Source organism: Juglans microcarpa x Juglans regia, chromosome 2D (genome assembly GCF_004785595.1).
Source record: "Juglans microcarpa x Juglans regia isolate MS1-56 chromosome 2D, Jm3101_v1.0, whole genome shotgun sequence".
Taxonomy (NCBI): Eukaryota; Viridiplantae; Streptophyta; class Magnoliopsida; order Fagales; family Juglandaceae; genus Juglans; species Juglans microcarpa x Juglans regia.
The window spans coordinates 35,104,966-35,122,823 of NC_054596.1; the positions used below are offsets into that span (position 1 = coordinate 35,104,966).

The following is a 17,858-nucleotide window of genomic DNA, read 5'->3' on the forward strand; positions in this document are numbered from 1 at the left end:
GTAAAATAACCTCTAGGTGTAATGTCAAGGTAAGAGATATTAAAGAAAAATTATTTAACCATAAAGAGATTCCACAAACTGATATCACTTGATGTAGTACATCAAATTATAAAACTATTTTTATTGTAAAGTAGATATAACGTATTATATAAAATTATGTTAATTTATGAACTTACTTTTTATAAAATCTCTTCGTAGCTATAACACTTGACGTTAAAAGACCTTTATTTGAAAGAAATAGAACCAAGATAAACCATAAACAGAAAAACAGAAAAACAAACAAACAAAGCAACAGAGAGTGGAGTCTTAGGGCTGATTGGGAACAAGATACATTTCCTCGCAACCAAATAATGAATAACCACAAGGGAATTTGCTAAACCTCTACCCCAAGAAAAAGAACAAAAATAGAGAAACAATGTACACTTGCTCGTATTCTCACAACTATACACCCAATATTCTCTATCTGAGTCACGTTTCAGGCTTCAGCCAATAAGAAAGGCAAAAAGGCAGTTGAAGTACTTCCATCGTGTGCAGTGTTTACAAATGGTCTTTGTCTTTATACAAGAAGTCAAGAACTCCTGCTTCCTTCATTCTTTTTTAATCATTATAGGAAGCATCCTAACTAATCATTGTAATGCCTCGTTCAAGATTATACTAATGCAATGCCTTTGCTTCTCTGGTCATCGGATCTTTCCCCTCCTTTGTTCAGTAGGCTGAAATGTCACTTATTGATTACAATGAAGATGTCACCCCTCCAGTATCCGAAGCACCTACAAGAAGACAATGTATAAAGAAAATAAGAAAACGACGAATGCATATCGGACAGTTGTTCGTGACAGTCTTAGGCTATGTTTGGTTGTTAAAATGATCTCAACTCATTGATGGGACCCACTATTTTTCAAATTCTCATAAAAAAGTTAAATCCATCTCAGCCTACTTCATTTATTCAAACACATATCTCGATCTATTTATATTCAAACACATCTCAATATGACTCACAGAACACTACTATTCACAAATCTACTCAGATCATCTAAGATCACCTCAGCATCCAAATGTAATCTCAAGAGTGGTGGTGAGAAATACTATTAAATTAGAAGCATCCTTCAAATGAGTATATTCACATAAGCTGAATGTATGAGACCTGCTGCTACCCCATAATTTGCAGATGTAAATTTCTTACAGGTTCTTCTCTCACACAAGTTAGTACAGGTGGAGATTCATGGCTTGGTGGCTAATTCTAAAAAATATTAGCAACTATTATCCACTAGTTCAAGAAATCACATCAATTTTGATACCAGGATATATATTAAAACAAATAATCTGTGCACGAAGAATCATAAAATATTATGATGAGAAGTATTTTTTCAAATGTGAATTCTGAGTATCAAACCTGAGACATGCGAGGCCTTGAATGAAGGTCCCGCCGGATGCACAATGAGGCACATCGCAGCATGCGATAAACTTCATGCTCTAAGTAGCAGTTCCTTAAGCATGGGTCAAGCAGATCATGAATAGCTTGTTTTTCTAGCAATGGTCTTGCCTGCTCCAATTTGAAACATACACAATGACAAAGGAGAAAAAAAAAACTAAAATTAGATTTACTCCTGTTTGGAAAACATGTGTACACTTAGCCAGCAGGAATAAGATAAACTGGAAGACAATTTTGCATCTTAACTATAAGGTGTTAAGTATTTTCTCAAATATTTAAATTGATACCCATTCGGTGAGGCACTGCTGGCCTTTGGGCCGGTTTATGTCAATTGCTTTCCTCCCAGTAACAAGTTCCACCAGTACTACCCCAAAGGAATACACATCGGCTTTTTCTGTGATTTGGCCACTTTGAGCATATTCTGGAGCCAAGTACCTACACAAACCATGGTTTCTTTTGTCACTGTTTTCAAATAGCATGACCAAGAAGAAAATAACCGTTGTCTGGATTTACCCAAAAGTCCCGATTACTCTTGTGTCCACCCCCATGTCTCCATCTGGCTGCCACCTTGCCAGTCCGAAATCTCCCACCTAAAGTCCAGATATAGCCATTAAAAGCACATTGTTGATGCAGCTTATACTTTGACACTTAAGGACAATATACAACTGGTATGACATACTAATGGTTCAAAATCATGGGTGAGGAGGACGTTGTTAGGCCTCATATCACGGTGGACAATACAACCAACTCTACATTCTTCATGAAGGTATCTCAACCCACGAGCTGCTCCAATTGCAATTTTTTGTCGTGCAGACCATTCTAGTGGATCTCGTTTTCTTCCTGCAATATCCAAGCACAATACTTTATTTCGTTGGTTAGAGAAGTGATGACATAAATGGTTTGTGAAAATAAAAAATAAATTCAAGCTTTGAAACTAAGGGCATGTCTAGATAATGAGATGAGATGAGAATTATGTGAATAGTAAAATGGTTCGTGAATAGTAATGAAATGATTTGAGTTAAGATGTTTAATTGGATTTTGGGAAAGGAGAGAAAAAAAAGTTGATTAAAAATATTATAAAGTTAAAATTTTGTTAGAATATATATTTTTTTAAAATTTTGAAAAAGTATTATTTTTGGTGTTTTATTTAGAAGTTTGGGAAATTTGTAATGATTAGATAATGATTAGATGAAAAAGTTGAAAATTTGAAATTGTGTTTGAGTGATGTTTGGGACGGAAATTATGAGAAGTTTTGAAATTTCCCAATCCACACTTACGTGAAGAAGGTAAGGATTTATTATTTGGTCTTCGTAGGCCAGTAGTGATCCTGAAGATTTTGATCAGCTTAAACTAACATCCAGAAATAAATTTTTGAACTTCAAGTAAAGAGGAAATCTTGCATAAGACAAAGATGCTTGCTATTCACATCCACGATAGTATTACCATTATTGTAGGTTACAAAGTTATCGATAAAATGGGGGAAGGGAAAATTACCATAAAGGTGAGAATCCAAAGACCCATTGCAAATGTATTCATATACCAGCAATCTTCTTCCATCTTCCACGCAGAAACCAATTAGCATTACAACATTACGATGCTGTGCACAGCTTAAGACTTCAACTTCTGAGCAAAATTCTACGTCACCCTGGGAACTAGCCAATTTGTGTTGCTTAACAGCAACAACCTGGCCATCGGGTAAAACACCTCGGTGTACAGAACCAAATCCACCTTCAGCCAAGAAATTTGCCTGTGAAAATCCACCGGTAGCAAATTCCAGTTCAGCAAAAGTGAACCATCTTGGAGGATTCCCAAATGTGGGTGCCTTGTGCTGACAAATGGAACACAATGGAGGAGGGCCGAGAGGTAGATTTCTGGATAATGAAATTGCTTCTCTCACACTTCTGCTTAAGTCCAGATCAAGCCTATAATTCAGGACTCCAATACAAGGATCCTGACCTAATTTAGACAATTTTTCCAGTAAGGCTCCATACGTGGAAGTCAAAGCCTTCCCCTTATGCCTTTCTAACCCTTTCACCATATGTTTTGAATATTCACCACTAGCACTGAGAATGTTTGTCATCCATGGCTGGAAATATGAACTTGTGGAGCAAGTACTCTGTCTGTCACTATCTGTGTCGGAGTCACAATCATCAAGATTTTCATCTTCTTTAGTGGTAAATTTGAGCTTTTTCCTCCCGGATATTCCAGAAAGAATAAATGGTGAAGCCCCAGGATCTGAGCTAGATATTGATGACGTTCCAACATCAGTTGTAGTCAATGGTGACTCATGGTCTGGACTACTTGCTGGAGTCACAGCAGGTCCTTTAATCAAATTCAATTGCTCAAACTTACTTTTCAGATGCTCTGGAGATGTTTCTAATTCAGAAGATAAATCCAAAGTCACTTCAGATTCTATCTTCGGTAAATGTGCCAAATTTATACGAAGAATTTTTGGCTGAGATCGCTTCATAACCACAAGATTGCATTGAAGCTCTTCCATGCAGTATTTCTTTTCATTTTTCAATCGTCTATTCAAATTGCAAAATGTAGCAATGAACAAACAGAAGTAGAAGGAAGTCATATAATAGGAAAGAAAATTTAAAAGCACGTAAGAGATCAGTCAACATCTTTTGTGAGATCAGTATTTCTTACTTATCCAATATAACCCAGTTTGATCTCGCTCTCTTGGCTTCAGAAGCTACCACTCCACATGGCACGCCACACACAATCTTTACCCTGACCTTTATCTGTGAAGAAAAATCAGGTGTGAAACAATTAAAACTAGACATGAAGTACATCAGAATAAATTGTAGACACGAAAATCAATGCACTGGCCACCAACCTTCTCCGTGTCATAAACATCATGGAGTTGTTGCACCATATGAGAGCATGAATCTGCAATATCATCCTTCTGATCCGAACTGGTTCCTTGAAGAGACCAGTGACGAGTGGTGCAATCACTGGTAAATCTTGAGAAGCCCCATGTCCTTTTACCTAAAAATGTACAGCCTTCTCATCAATATCAAGATATACATCCCAATATAACTAGGTAGGAAAAAAAAGCCCCAAAAGAGAGAAGGAACGAACGTGGCACAGACTGCAATAGAATGTTGCACTATATCATAGCTACCATATATGAATACTCAAATAACTGGGGATCATTTGATTTTGCAGGCCTAAACTCAGCAACACTTCGAGTTTGTGAAGCACCTATATTGGACACAATCTGGCTCGGGTATGACCATGAGATACAAACGTGGTGAGTCCAAGGAAGACCGGACCATATTTGCAAGCTAAGTAGAAGGTATGTACTCTACTTTCTGAATAGGTTTATAAATTCAATGATATCGCAAGGGCCAAGATCAAAGTTGAAGAAGCTGTCCTACATAGACGCTCATTTTACTTATACGCATAGATCAAGAAAAACTGGGCACCTCAACAATTCAAGCACTCCCTACAGTCCGTGAGACTAAATTCCTTCCATTGCCTCAGTCCTTAGATTTTTTAAGTAACCATCACGGCACCAATTCTGCTTACCCTTGAAATTCAATGCAAATGAAGCGAAAAAGGAAAACGTCCATGAAAAACAACAATGTCCTGCAACTTTCTCATGTCTCATTATAGAATCCCCAATACCCAGCTATATAACTAATTGTTTCATTAAAAAAAAGGCAAAGAAAAAAGACTTTGTAGTTACAGGAGGAAATCAAAGGCGGAATAAAATATCTAAGCTAGAAATGAGCATTCAATTCTACAAGATGCAATTTCGAACAGAAGAAATTTTCGCACAAAGTATATCCATGAAGCACGAGCAGAGTAGCAAGATGGAGTAAAAAAGATATCCTCCAATCGAGAGAATAAAGCATAAATTTAAACAAAAACAAAATAAGGAACATAATTAAGCTCAAAAAACAAAAACAAAGAAACGGATCATAAGATAATTTCAACAATTTGAGACTTCTTCTAAAAATATGAAAGACAATGGAAGTTACTTGAGGAGAGGACAGGAATGACCACCAGCAGCTTAATGCAATCACCAGGTTGAACAACATGAGTCAGAGCCCACACCAAAGCAGTCTTTGGAATTTCCTTTGATGCTTTAACAGCAACCACCACCACCTTCCCACCCACATCTGAAGAACCATATCCCTTACCACCCTTCTCTTTCATATTCAGCCCACCCAACCAAATTCCAAACCTCACCTGTCTTCACCACACCCTCTGGCTCAAACCCACGAAAGATCTCTTTTTTATTTTTTGGTCTTTTAAACCCACATGAGATTTTATTTTACCAATCAGATGCCACAAAGTTCAACGAAAAAAATACAAACTTTAAACAGCAAAAGTTGCATTACCACTGCAATGACTAGTAGGTCAGAGACAAGTGTCACGGAAACCAAGAACTTTTTGGTACACCACATGAAACTTGAAAGGTTGAAATTAACAAAAGGTATAGAAGAAGACGCACACTTCAAGGTACGTACTTTTACCGACTTGATTGCTCCCTAACCTCAAGTTAAAAGGAAAAGGTTAAACTGTAAAAGCATTCGACTCAAGAAAAAAAAAAACAAAAGAACCCACAGCAACAAATTTTACAAGCACGAGAATTTTTTTACATTTTTCACAGAAATTGAAACGTACCCATATCATAAGGAATGAATGAGTTCTAGAAAAACGAATCAGGTTGAGGTAGTGGCAGTAGCTTACGAGACTCTCATCCAGCTTGTGCAAAACTACAAGAAAGAACCGCCAAAGAAGAAAGCAAAAACGTGACGAAGAAACAGACAGCTTTAGGTAGAATTGCCATTAGTGAGAAAATAGGATCAATGATTGGATCTCTCTCTCATTGTTAACCCATTAATTGCTTGTTATAGAGTCATAAAGCAGTATTTGGACCCACGGCATCTTTCCCCGAAAGAAAGAAACGTTGTGAGAGAAGAAACTGGACTGTCAATCTATTTATTAAAAGAAATTTGACAACCATTTTTTTTTTTTAAATAAATTTTTACAACCTCTCGCACTCTACATTCCATATTTTTTATAATTTTTTTATTTTTTTATCAAATATTTATTATATAAATAATGAATAAAATAATTTAAATAATTTAAAAAAAATAAACTCAAAAAAAAATTTAAAAAAAATATTAAAAAATTTAAAAATCTAAAAAAATGTGAAGTATGGAATGTGGGGAGATTGTGTAGTAAAACTCTTTTTTATCATCATTTTTTTATTATCATTAAATAATTATAAAATTATTTATCACTCATTATTTATTATCCAATAGTAAAATAAAAGATGACAAAAAAATAATAATTAAAAAATTGTGGATAAAATCTTTTCTATTAAAACAAGTGAAAGGGCAAAGTATAAGCCAAATTATTTTATACGTACTAAACAGTGCAATATTGTTTTTAATCTTAATTTTTGTTATTTATAATGATATTGGCTAATATTTTACATTTTAAATAGCTTATCTTTTCAATATTTGATTTATAAAATCAGTTAAATTATATTATATATGTAAGTGAAAATAATAAAATATAAGATGAAGGGCAACATCTAAATTGATCTTCAGTTTTTAAAAATAAAAAGGGAAAATGATATACATATAATTCTATTTATAATCATATTTATTATTTTTAGTGGAGGTATCTTTATAAAATAATTTATAAAAATAATATAATTTTTTTAAAAAAATATATCTTTAATTGAAAACATGATATTTTATGTTTACCATCAATTAAAAGATGTGTCAAACTCTACGGCCGGACGGTGACATCTGTTATTATTTTAAAAGAGGTGACAGAGTGTGTGTGGGGTTTTAAAATTATAAATAATCTGTAGGTTTATAATTCAGCCGATGCCAGCCTTTGGATTTCATGAACGCACAAAGCATACGCTCACATTCATAATTCATCGTTCAAAAATCATTCATGAGACAAAGCTTGAATTGGTACAACTAATAACTTTGACATTACTTGGGTGGGGGCAGGGGGCCATGCCCCAAAACTCTAAATTCAAAAAAAAATTAATAATGGTTGGATATAAAACGAAAGTTATAAAATAAAAAAGTCTCTTGATATCCAAAAGTTTTTGAAACTTTACTTCTTGAAAAATGTGAAAAAAACTTCCTAAAATGAGCTTGGTTATAACACATTCAATGGGTATAAAATTAAATTCTCAGTAAAGTATATGAGAAGTACTGATGTTATGTATAAAAGAATTATATAAAAATAAACTTAGATCTATATTAGCAATTGATATATGTATCAATCCGTAGAAGAGCGAAAGGGTCACCAGTACTCTTTAGGATATATATCCTCCTAATCTTTATATGAAAAATGATTTGTACAAGTTCTAAATAGATAAATCTTAAATAGACAAGTTTTACGCAAAATTTTGTAAAATAAAAAATAGACCCCACCTTGAAAAAATGCAAAAAAAAAAAATATTTTTTTTTAATGAGATTCTCTTTTTTATAAAAGATTTATGTAAAATTTGTCTATTTAAAACTTGTACATCATATTACTCATATTATATAAGTCGTCCAAGGGTTCATCACGATTCATTGTTGTGGTTACACACTAGCTAGGCACTCAATTAATAAGTAACATCGGCTCCTCGACTCACTTCGATTCCAAAGACTTTCTCCTAATTAATTAAGCGCATGCATGTTGGAGAGCAACACAAAACAAGTGTTTCCCTCGTTAAAGGAGATCGAATACAACAACCATATTCATGCATGGAGCTGACCAAATACCTCTCGTCTATATACTTATTTGTATTGGAGCTTTGTCTTGAATGAACATGCAACATATACATATATATATATATATATATATATATGTACAGATCATAAAAATGCAGACAAAAAAAAAATCTAAAAAAAACCTTCGATTCTTTAATTAAACAACGTCTGGACTAGCTTCCTATCATCACTTACCACCTTAATTGGACAAACCCAAAATAAAATGGCAGCTTATAGGTTTGAAAAATGGAAAACTATAAACTAATTTAGCACCTATGAAATTGAAAGTTTCAAACTAGCTAGTCCTTTTGGAAAGAACAAAAAAAAAAGTAAAAAAATGAAATTGAAACAGTGGCCTGCATGCAGCTTGAAAATAATGCATTAATTATTGCAATGAGAAATGGCCATCAATCCCTGCTGGGAGCCATACATACACAAAGATGAAAACAGGAAAGACGCAAAATTCATGGTTATGGGTACCACCATGAAAATAATTCAACTCCCTTTTGGCTACATGACAAGGAAAAACCCTATTTAGTTGTTAAGCTAACTTGGGTGGGACCTAAACTCATCTGTGATATATTGACCAATACAATACGACTACTGCAGCAGCTTGTTTCTTTATCTATCTCGGGCATGGTACGTCTTTAAACACCAACCGAACATAAAGCTAACCAGCAAGCGATCGAGCGACTTTTGAAATTTTTTTTTTACCTCATTTCACGTCAATATTCATGCAGACAGATTCCTGTAAGCTGTGTATTGTCTGTAATCCATTTTCTTGGATTCTAGCTAGCTTGTACATCTGCCTCCCTGTATTCACTGCTAACAGACATTGCTACTACATTCATCAGAAATGGTCGGTTTCAGAGACACTGACCCTTGAGCAGACAATGGCAACCAAAATCGTGTCTGAGGGCATGCTGCATGCCAAAAGCACCCAAATTAGATAAACTCGGAAAACACTACTATGCCTTTTTTTTTTTTACATTTTCATTTAATTGCTGATCAATTTTTTTTTATTAATTAAAAAAATAATTTTAAATGTATTAATATATTTTTTTATTTTTTAAATATATTAAAAAAACACTTTTTACCGCCCAGCAGTCAAGGTGGGCGGCATAGTAACGGAACCCACTAAACTCATGCATGCTCTCAAAATTACAGTACTATATTCCAGCAAAATAGTACTCTTTATTCGTCTGTTTTGTGATATCCATTTTATAAAAATAAATTCAGTCAATTGATATAATTTTAATTTTAATTTATAATAAAAATAATTTTATAATTTAACTTATTATATCAAATCGTGTCAGTTTGTAAATTTATTTTTTTAAAATTTTTTTATAACTAAAATATTTTTCACCTTTTAAATAATTGTACATAGGTTATCTATTTAAGACATTTAAAATATATTACATCACCAACTAGTATAGTTAAGGACGATAATATTTAGAATAAAGAGCAGCGTTGTTAATTTATCTTCAAATGTAAGATAATTTGAAGATATAGACACCGTAAGATCTATCATATTTATTAAGCATTTAACAAATACTTGAATAATCAATATGAACAACAATAAATGTTCGATGACTCATTTTATATGTGACCAACTTGAACATTTTTTAGAAAGAAAACCATGACAAAATGAGTATTAACCTTTAATTCTCTTAGCATATGGTAAATTAATTTTCATATTGCAAATGATGTATATGTGAAGATATATATTTCTGCTGTCTGCCATTATTTTAGTTTTATTCTGTTCAATTTTGAAACATGACAAATAAGTGAAAAATAGCGTGTAACCTTGAAGTTTACTTCCATATCCCAATATATTCCTTGTACAGTGTTTCATGTTTGGAAAGTGAGACGAGATAAAATTTTTGTAAATAGTAGTAAAATAGTTTGTGAATATTAATCAAATTGTTTGAGTTAAGATATTTTATTTGGTTTTGGGAAATGAGAGAAAAAAAAATGAATAAAAGTTAAAAATCTGTGAATATAATTTTTAATCTTATTTTTGTTTTGAAATTTGAAAAAAATTGTATTATTTTTTGTGTTTGGTTTAGAAGTTTGATAAAATTGTAATGATTAAGTAAAAAACTAAATTATGAAAAATTTAAAAAGTTAAAATTGAAAGTGTTTTGAGTTTAAGTAATGTTTGAAAATAAAATTATGAGAAGTTTTGAGAAGAGATGAGATGTTATCAACCCATCTCACTTCATAAAAATGGCAGCTTTTACCAACTTAATTTACTAGAAAAATAAAGTTGTGGTTTTTTATGTTACTCCCAGGATCCCCTTTGCAAACTGACTAGCCTTAGGTGTCATCAAAGTTGGGATTCACAAATAATTCTCAGTATAAAAAAAACTTTAACAAGTCTGATCACCATTTATAGAAGGATCAACAACAATAGCTGCATGGAGTATGGTAGAATTCCTTGGTATAGTCATTCAGGAAGTCCCTCCAAGGACAACTCCCATACAATTCTTGCGAGAGTTAGAGCGAAGGAACTAGGCTTGCCTCAACAAGAGAAGCTGCATCCCATAGGCCCTTTGGGAAAGATAGCAGAAAGAGAATTGCTACTTATGATTATAAAGAAAGGTTACCTAGGATTAAGGGCTCGCCCATCTGCCTGCCCCTAGTGGTGGAACCATAAATTTGTTTTAGGAAGGGCCAAGCAAAACTAAAACTATAATAAAATATTTTTTGTTGTATTTCTATACAATTTTTTATGCAGTATAGAACAATCTAATAGTAAGATCTAAAATTTATTATCAAACAAAAGAAACAAATTGTTTGATATACAACAAATATATCAAACAAAAGAAACACAGAATGTCTAAAATTGTAACTTGCTCTCTTTTAAAGAAACAAAATCATCAAGTATTGAATCTAAATCAAAATTCTTAGTTATTTCTTTTTCAATATAGACAACTAAATTATTTGCTAGAAACTCATATTCAAGTTTTTTACGAAGTCTTATTTTAACAATCTTCATAGCTGAAAATACCCGTTCACTGGTCGATGTAGATACCAAAAGAGTCAAAATAAGATGAATCAATCTATCAATAAGATAGTATGTTTTTTATTTCTTTATCTCTACCAATCTTCGACATAAATCTGGATGACAAACTTTGAAACTTCGGATTACTAAGCACATCAACTTTAAAATGTTTCAATTGAAACCTTAAATTAATTTTCTCGTTCTCAAAAAAAATTAAGAGGATAATACTTTTCTGTAAGACAATAGATATCATCAATATTAAAGGATCTATAAGCATCCTTTGGATCCAAAGCTGAGCTAAGGGCCAAAAGCTTTGTTGCTCCTTCACCAAACCTACTGGCAAGCTCTTGCATTTGAAAATTTATAGTAGCATTAAATATTTCAAAATGATAATGATGCTCTATCGTAATGTGATCTTGTTGATGACGACCATGACCTTGTACATAACGAGAGCTCAATTCTGGGATGTTAATATCAAATTTTTTGGAGAAAGAGACAACATTCTCAAGCAGATTTTCCCAACCTTCATTTCTCAATTTTTGAATGAGTCATTTTGTAGTAGAAACCATATTCATGGCATTCAAGATATCTTGAGATTTTTGCTGCAAAACTTGACTAAGAACATCAGTAATACCCATGATTTCCTTCATTAAAAATGTAAAATAAATATAAATTGGAATGATGTAATCATTTTATAAGCAGCATTCGCATCCCCGCGTTGAGAGTAAGTGGATCCTTCTTTTATTATGTTTTCAAGCACTGAGCAAGTGGCTCCAAACGTATGTAGTAGACTGCAAATAGAATAAAAATGAGAATCTCAACGAGAATCACCTGCTCATTTGATAGTGCCAATTTGGTTTGCTCATTTGCTACTTTCAAGTTCATCAATAGCTATCATATGTGCAATTTGTGTTGTCTGAGCAGCTTGCAGTTCATCATGACATTTACATGAAGCGCCCACCACATTGATAATGAAATTCAAATTTGAGAAAAACTCATGAACAGAAACTACATCTCTAGATGTAGCAACTAATGTTAACTGTAATCGGTGAGCAAAACAATGAATATAGTATACATATAGGCAATCTTTAAGAAATAATGATTGCAATCATTTCTATTTACCATGCATATTACTAGCACCATCATATCTTTGCCCACGAATATTTTGAATATCATGACAATGATGAGAAAGAACAACAGATATTTCATATTTTAGAGTCAATGCCGATGTATCTTTAACATGTACAAGACCAAAAAATCTTTCTTGTATAAAACCATCATCATCAACAAATCTCAAGATTATAGCCATTTGCTCCCTCTTAGACTCATCTCGTGCCTCATCAAAAATAATACAAAATTTAGAATTTTCAACATCTTCATGAATTTTATTTCTCACTTTCTTTACAAGAACATCCAAAATCTCTTTTTGAATTGTGGGTGAAGTATACTTTAAAGATTTAGGAGCACTTTCTAAAACAAGTTTTCCAACCTTGTCATTATAAGAAACCAAGAGTTTAAGCATCTCAAGAAAATTACCTCGATTTTTTGAATCAAGGGTCTCATCATGACCTCTAAAGGCACATCCTTGAAATGCAAGCCATCGAACAACATCAATAGATGTTTTTACTCGGAGTCGATTGTTGAGAATTTGCTCGGAACTTTGTGCATTCATTACTTTATCAATATGTTGTGATTGTTTTAATAAATCCTCACAAGCTTTCACATCATTATTATGACAAGAGCAAGGATCCTCCCCAATATGATTCAAAAAGACACAATATTTTCCATCATTAATCTTCTTCCAATTTCTAAATCCTATGATAGTAAATACATCACATCCAGAACGTTGAGATGCTTTCATTGTAAAAAGATAACAAGGTAAACAATATGTAGCATCTTTTGATAGAGAATACTCTAGCCAAGATGCAAATTGTACAAACCAAGAAGCTTGAAAGTGGTGAGAATGCTTTTCAGAACCAGAAAATGGATATTTTGAGAGATGTATTTGATATGGACTTATTTTCAAGTAAGCTCTTCTTATTTTATCACGTTGATTGACTGGATAGTCCCACAAAGGAGGACATAATCCTAGATTTCGTTGTAGAGAAAATATATCAATCTCTTTAGAATCAAGAGTTGATGATGTAAAATGAATCTCTTTAGACTCCATAATTGGAGAGTTAAGATCAGGATTTTTCTCAGGTTCAATCCTTGGAATTTTAGAAGTATTTTCTAGAGTATCAACTTCTTTTCTTTTGAAGAATGAGTCGATAGTTCTCAATTTAGACGTAATTCATAAACCTAAATTTAAAATCAAATTGAAACATATAAAATAAAGTTAGATATATATGAATTCAATTACTCATGAAACATGAATTTCAAGTTAATCTTTAAGCACAAAATAAATAATTATTCAATAGACATAATTATATATAAGCCAAACTAAGTAGTAATCAATCTATTTCAAAAAGAAAAAAAATTTAAACAAAAATACAATTGCATGATGCATCAATACATGAAAAAAGAGGAAAAGTAAATAAAAAAAAAAAAAAACTTTAAAAACACTGCATCAAATTTAATAGATTCAATATAATTATATATATAGATGAACATTAAAATCGAAAAAAGAGAAAACAAAATTTGAAAAAAATAAAACTGTGTAGCAAATGACGCACTGGCGAAAAACTTTAAATTACTTCAAAGTGCATCCCTTTTCTTGGCAGTTGCAAAGTGTGAACATGTACCTTGTAACTTGTAAGCCTCAAAACTAGCCTTTGGCTGTTTGGCAGATATATAGACAAGACAAAAATTTAAACTTTTAGAATTTGAAAAGAGAACTGCAGTCTGCAGTGTAGAGCGGTAGTGAAGGAGACGATTTGAATTCTTTTTTGTTTTTATTGAGAGTAAAAACGTGTGATTAGGTTATTAGATCATTTTATTTTATGTGAGATGTATTTTATTTATTTTATTTTTAAATTAGATTAATTTTTTTAAAATTAGACTTATAAGTAATTAATCTATAAAATTAAAATAATTTTATAGAGGGGGCCAACACAAAATAAGATTAATATAATCTTATTAAATTATAAAAATTAATATATATTATTTTTTGTTTCAAACATTTAGGAGGCCGTGCCCTCCTGCCCCTTAATAGGTTCGCCACTGCCTGCCCCCACTCCCACCCATTAGATGCGAGCTACGGGGCATTCACCTACATGTTGATGACTTGCGAGGACAGGGCGCGAGTTGGGCCCCCGTTTGCCACGGATATACCTCTTCCGACCCACATCTAATATATATATATATATATATATATAATAAATTTATAATGAAATAACGTCATTTCAAAACAAAACTCTAACTATAAATATGACATTTTCTCTCTCCTCTCATTTCTTTCATTCCCTCTTCCTAGCCACCTTCACCCCTTCTATCCCCTCCCCCTTCTTTCAAGTTTTCATGCCACAGTGCCAGACTGCCAGTGGCCACCATCCTTTCTTCTTTCTCCTTTATCTTCCATTTCCTCTTCCCTTCTTGTCCTCTTCCTCCTTTAAGTCGACAGATAACTTCTCTCCATTGTCGTGGGTGACATCGTGACGGATTTACGAGTTTAATGATCCACGGTCTCAATCATGGACCATACAGATCTGCCCACATATCTCTGGAGATCTGTGCACATATTTGTATGACCCATGACAGCAGTCGTGGCCCGTGGGTTTGTGCATAGATCTAAAGATTTGTGCGATTCGCCAATTCTAGGTTTTGTTTATTTCTTTAGTTTGATTTGTAACTTTGTAACTTTGTATGTTTGTTTTTATTTTTTGCTGAATTTGTGAGATTTTTCTGATCTGTAAGCTTATTTGGTTTGATTTGTAAGTTTATTTTGGTTTTTATTTAGATTTTTAAGATTTGTAATGAGTTATGCAATTTTATTAAAATTTTTTATAAGATTTGTAAGATCTATGATTCTATAATGCAATGGTAAATGGGGTGGCGGACAGACTGGGGGGGGGGGGGGTGGGGGAGGGAAGGGACCGGGGCACCCCCTGTTTGGGGAGTGCAGGTAGCACCCCTATTAAGGGTATTAAAGGCTAAAAAAAATAGTTTTGTTATATACAAGTTGGTGTGCTAACACATGATATACTATTTGTTATGGGATCCATTACAATTTAAAAACGTTAAAACACTACTAATTTTTTAACATAGCTAACATGGAAGATTTCCACATCGACCAAGGTGTTGAGTTAGTAAAAAATAAAGTTTGCAAAAAAAAAAAAAAATCAACAAAAAAATTAGCGAATGGACATCATCAAACTTTCAATCTTGTGATTTAAGCAGCAAAAGAGGACATGAAATTTCAGGCTTACACTGTCAATGACATGAGTAGACACCTTCTCATCTCTAACTAGGAAAAATCATGAAGATGCTTTTATTTTATTTTTTCTATTTTTTCTTGCTCAGGAGAGAATCTCTTTTGACTGGGAGTATAAGTTCCTTCGAGAGGACACAATTGAGGGTTATTAGTTTAGCTGTGCAAGCATATTTTTTGATTGATGAATGGGCATGGGTTAAAGATCAAAAAGCATTGTCAGTTAATCCTCGGAATCATAACATTGTAGCAACAAATGCAAATATATATACATACACACACACACACATTGTAGTATGCACCTTCTCTTGTCTGTGTCTATGCAATACACTTTTTAAAGTTGTGCCTTCCTAATATAAAATCTTTCAGGGAATCATTCTCCCTTTGCTTAAGGCTTAATAGGTAGGGAGTTGGCCTGCATATATGCCTCTTCCTTTTCTTAGCCAATATTGTAATGGTACCCAATTTATCAAGAGGATGCTATCAATCTCATATGTAGAGTCTCAAAACCATATGCAAACTAGTCATTTTCAATCCCATGTACGTAGCATCAAGCGGGTCCTATATGTCTTGAGATGCTCAATGAGATCTTTTGACTCGTCGAATCGTGTGACTAACATGAATCGCTCGTTTGGAGTATTGAGTTGATTTTGACTTAAATAACACAAATTTATCAACCAATAGAACTTGTCAAAGCCTGACAAGAGATAACATTAACAAAAGATGAAAAATATGATGAGTAACATAATTGTTGAAGTTATATCTCCCTTCGAATAAAGGCTATTCATAAAAGGAATGAGAGGGATATCTGTTAAGGAAACATGGAAATGATTTTTAGTCATAAGAGTGACAATATTATGAGGTGCATATTAACAATAACCAACCATCATCAACTCAAACCACACAAGAGTTACCAAGTGAAGCACATGCAACGACTATAGAATCCACACAATCAGAAGACTTACCATCTCATGCAACAGCTACCCAAATCGTCAAAGGAAAGTCCATCACATGCAACGACTAGATAATTCTTTTTTTTGTTCAATATTCATGTCCCTGCATTTACACTTTTCATGTATAAATCAATGTATCTAACGATAATATACATATTATAATATTGTACTCTACTATAAAATAGATAACAAGAAGACTCTCAGATACTCATGGTTACTGAGGTCTTTTTACAAACACTTTGTGTGTATATTGTCTTTATGGTATCAGAGACCGTGTGAGTGAAGAGAGTTTTCCCCCATGGCCACCATTGCCTTGAACGTAGGAAATTTTGTGATCTTGCATCTCTCCAACAGTAACTATCCACTATGGTGTGAACAAATACTTGTCTTGGTTGAGAGCCAAGATCTAGTCCACCATCTGCTACAAGCAGACTTTGCCCCTCTAGAATTTGAGATCCCTCCCGATGGATCATCAACCTTGAACAAAACACAGAGCCCTACCTCCAGTGGCGCAAGTCTGATAGACTTTTACGGGGTGGATTATTGGCACCCTCTCGGAAGAGGCACTTGGCCTCATCGTGGGTTTGGATTCTACCCCCCAGGTTTGGGCGACACTCAAGGTGGCGTGTGCTCATGACTCTTAGGAGTGAGAGTTTCATCTCACTCAACAATTGACATACCTCAAGAAGGAGCCCATGACGCCTCTTGCAGATCACCTTCAAACCTTCAAGGGCTTGTGTGACAGCCTAGCTTCAATCGAACGGCCCATTGTAGACAAGATGAAAGTTTTCTTCCTCTTGAACAGTCTTGGTGCCTATTACGAACCGTTCACCACCTCAATGCTAAAACCCCCTATGCCCATTTATGCCGAGATTCTTCCTCTTCTTCACGGGTAAGAAATCTGCACCTCTCTCCATAAATCTAACAGTTCTTTCACTTTCTATGGTCATCGGACAGGTGCGTCGACTTATAAGGATCACCGTGGAGGTGGTGGTCGCTCGCAGTAGAGAGGGTTCACCTCTCGGGGTCGTGGGTTTCATCCCACCACTCAATCCGGTAGAACCTCTCCAAATGTGGGCTCTCAAACCGTGGGCTCCTCAAATGCTTCCTTTACACATGAGCCTAACAATAGGCTCAATGATGCTAAGGCCCGAGACCCATAAGATATCTGTCAAATATGTGGTAAGAAGGACCATGTTGCTCTTAAGTGCTGGAATCGATTTAATCACTTGTACCACCCTGATGATATTCCTCAAGCTCTAGCAGCAATGACTTGGAAAATTTTTCTCCTAATAATGAATGGATTGCAGACACTGGAGTGTCTGCTCACATGACAGGTAATCCAGGT

The 17,858-nt window shown here is 33.8% G+C and overlaps 1 protein-coding gene and 1 long non-coding RNA gene across 2 annotated transcripts; one reads left to right on the forward strand and one right to left on the reverse strand.

Annotated features, from left to right (window-relative positions):
- Positions 1-313: 313 nt before the first annotated feature.
- On the reverse strand, positions 314-6,178 carry LOC121250509 (inactive protein kinase SELMODRAFT_444075-like). The gene is made up of 9 exons (XM_041149639.1): positions 5,425-6,178; positions 4,275-4,426; positions 4,085-4,179; positions 2,927-3,960; positions 2,112-2,272; positions 1,946-2,022; positions 1,720-1,867; positions 1,394-1,543; positions 314-770 (listed from the first exon to the last, which is right to left on the reverse strand). The coding sequence occupies exons 1-9, from the start codon at positions 5,600-5,602 to the stop codon at positions 747-749; spliced, it is 2,019 nt and encodes a 672-aa protein (XP_041005573.1). The 5' UTR covers positions 5,603-6,178; the 3' UTR covers positions 314-746.
- LOC121250510 lies at positions 4,801-16,568 on the forward strand. The gene is made up of 3 exons (XR_005937801.1): positions 4,801-4,811; positions 8,937-8,940; positions 16,420-16,568. It is a non-coding gene; the product is annotated as an uncharacterized LOC121250510 (long non-coding RNA).
- Positions 16,569-17,858: the final 1,290 nt, after the last annotated feature.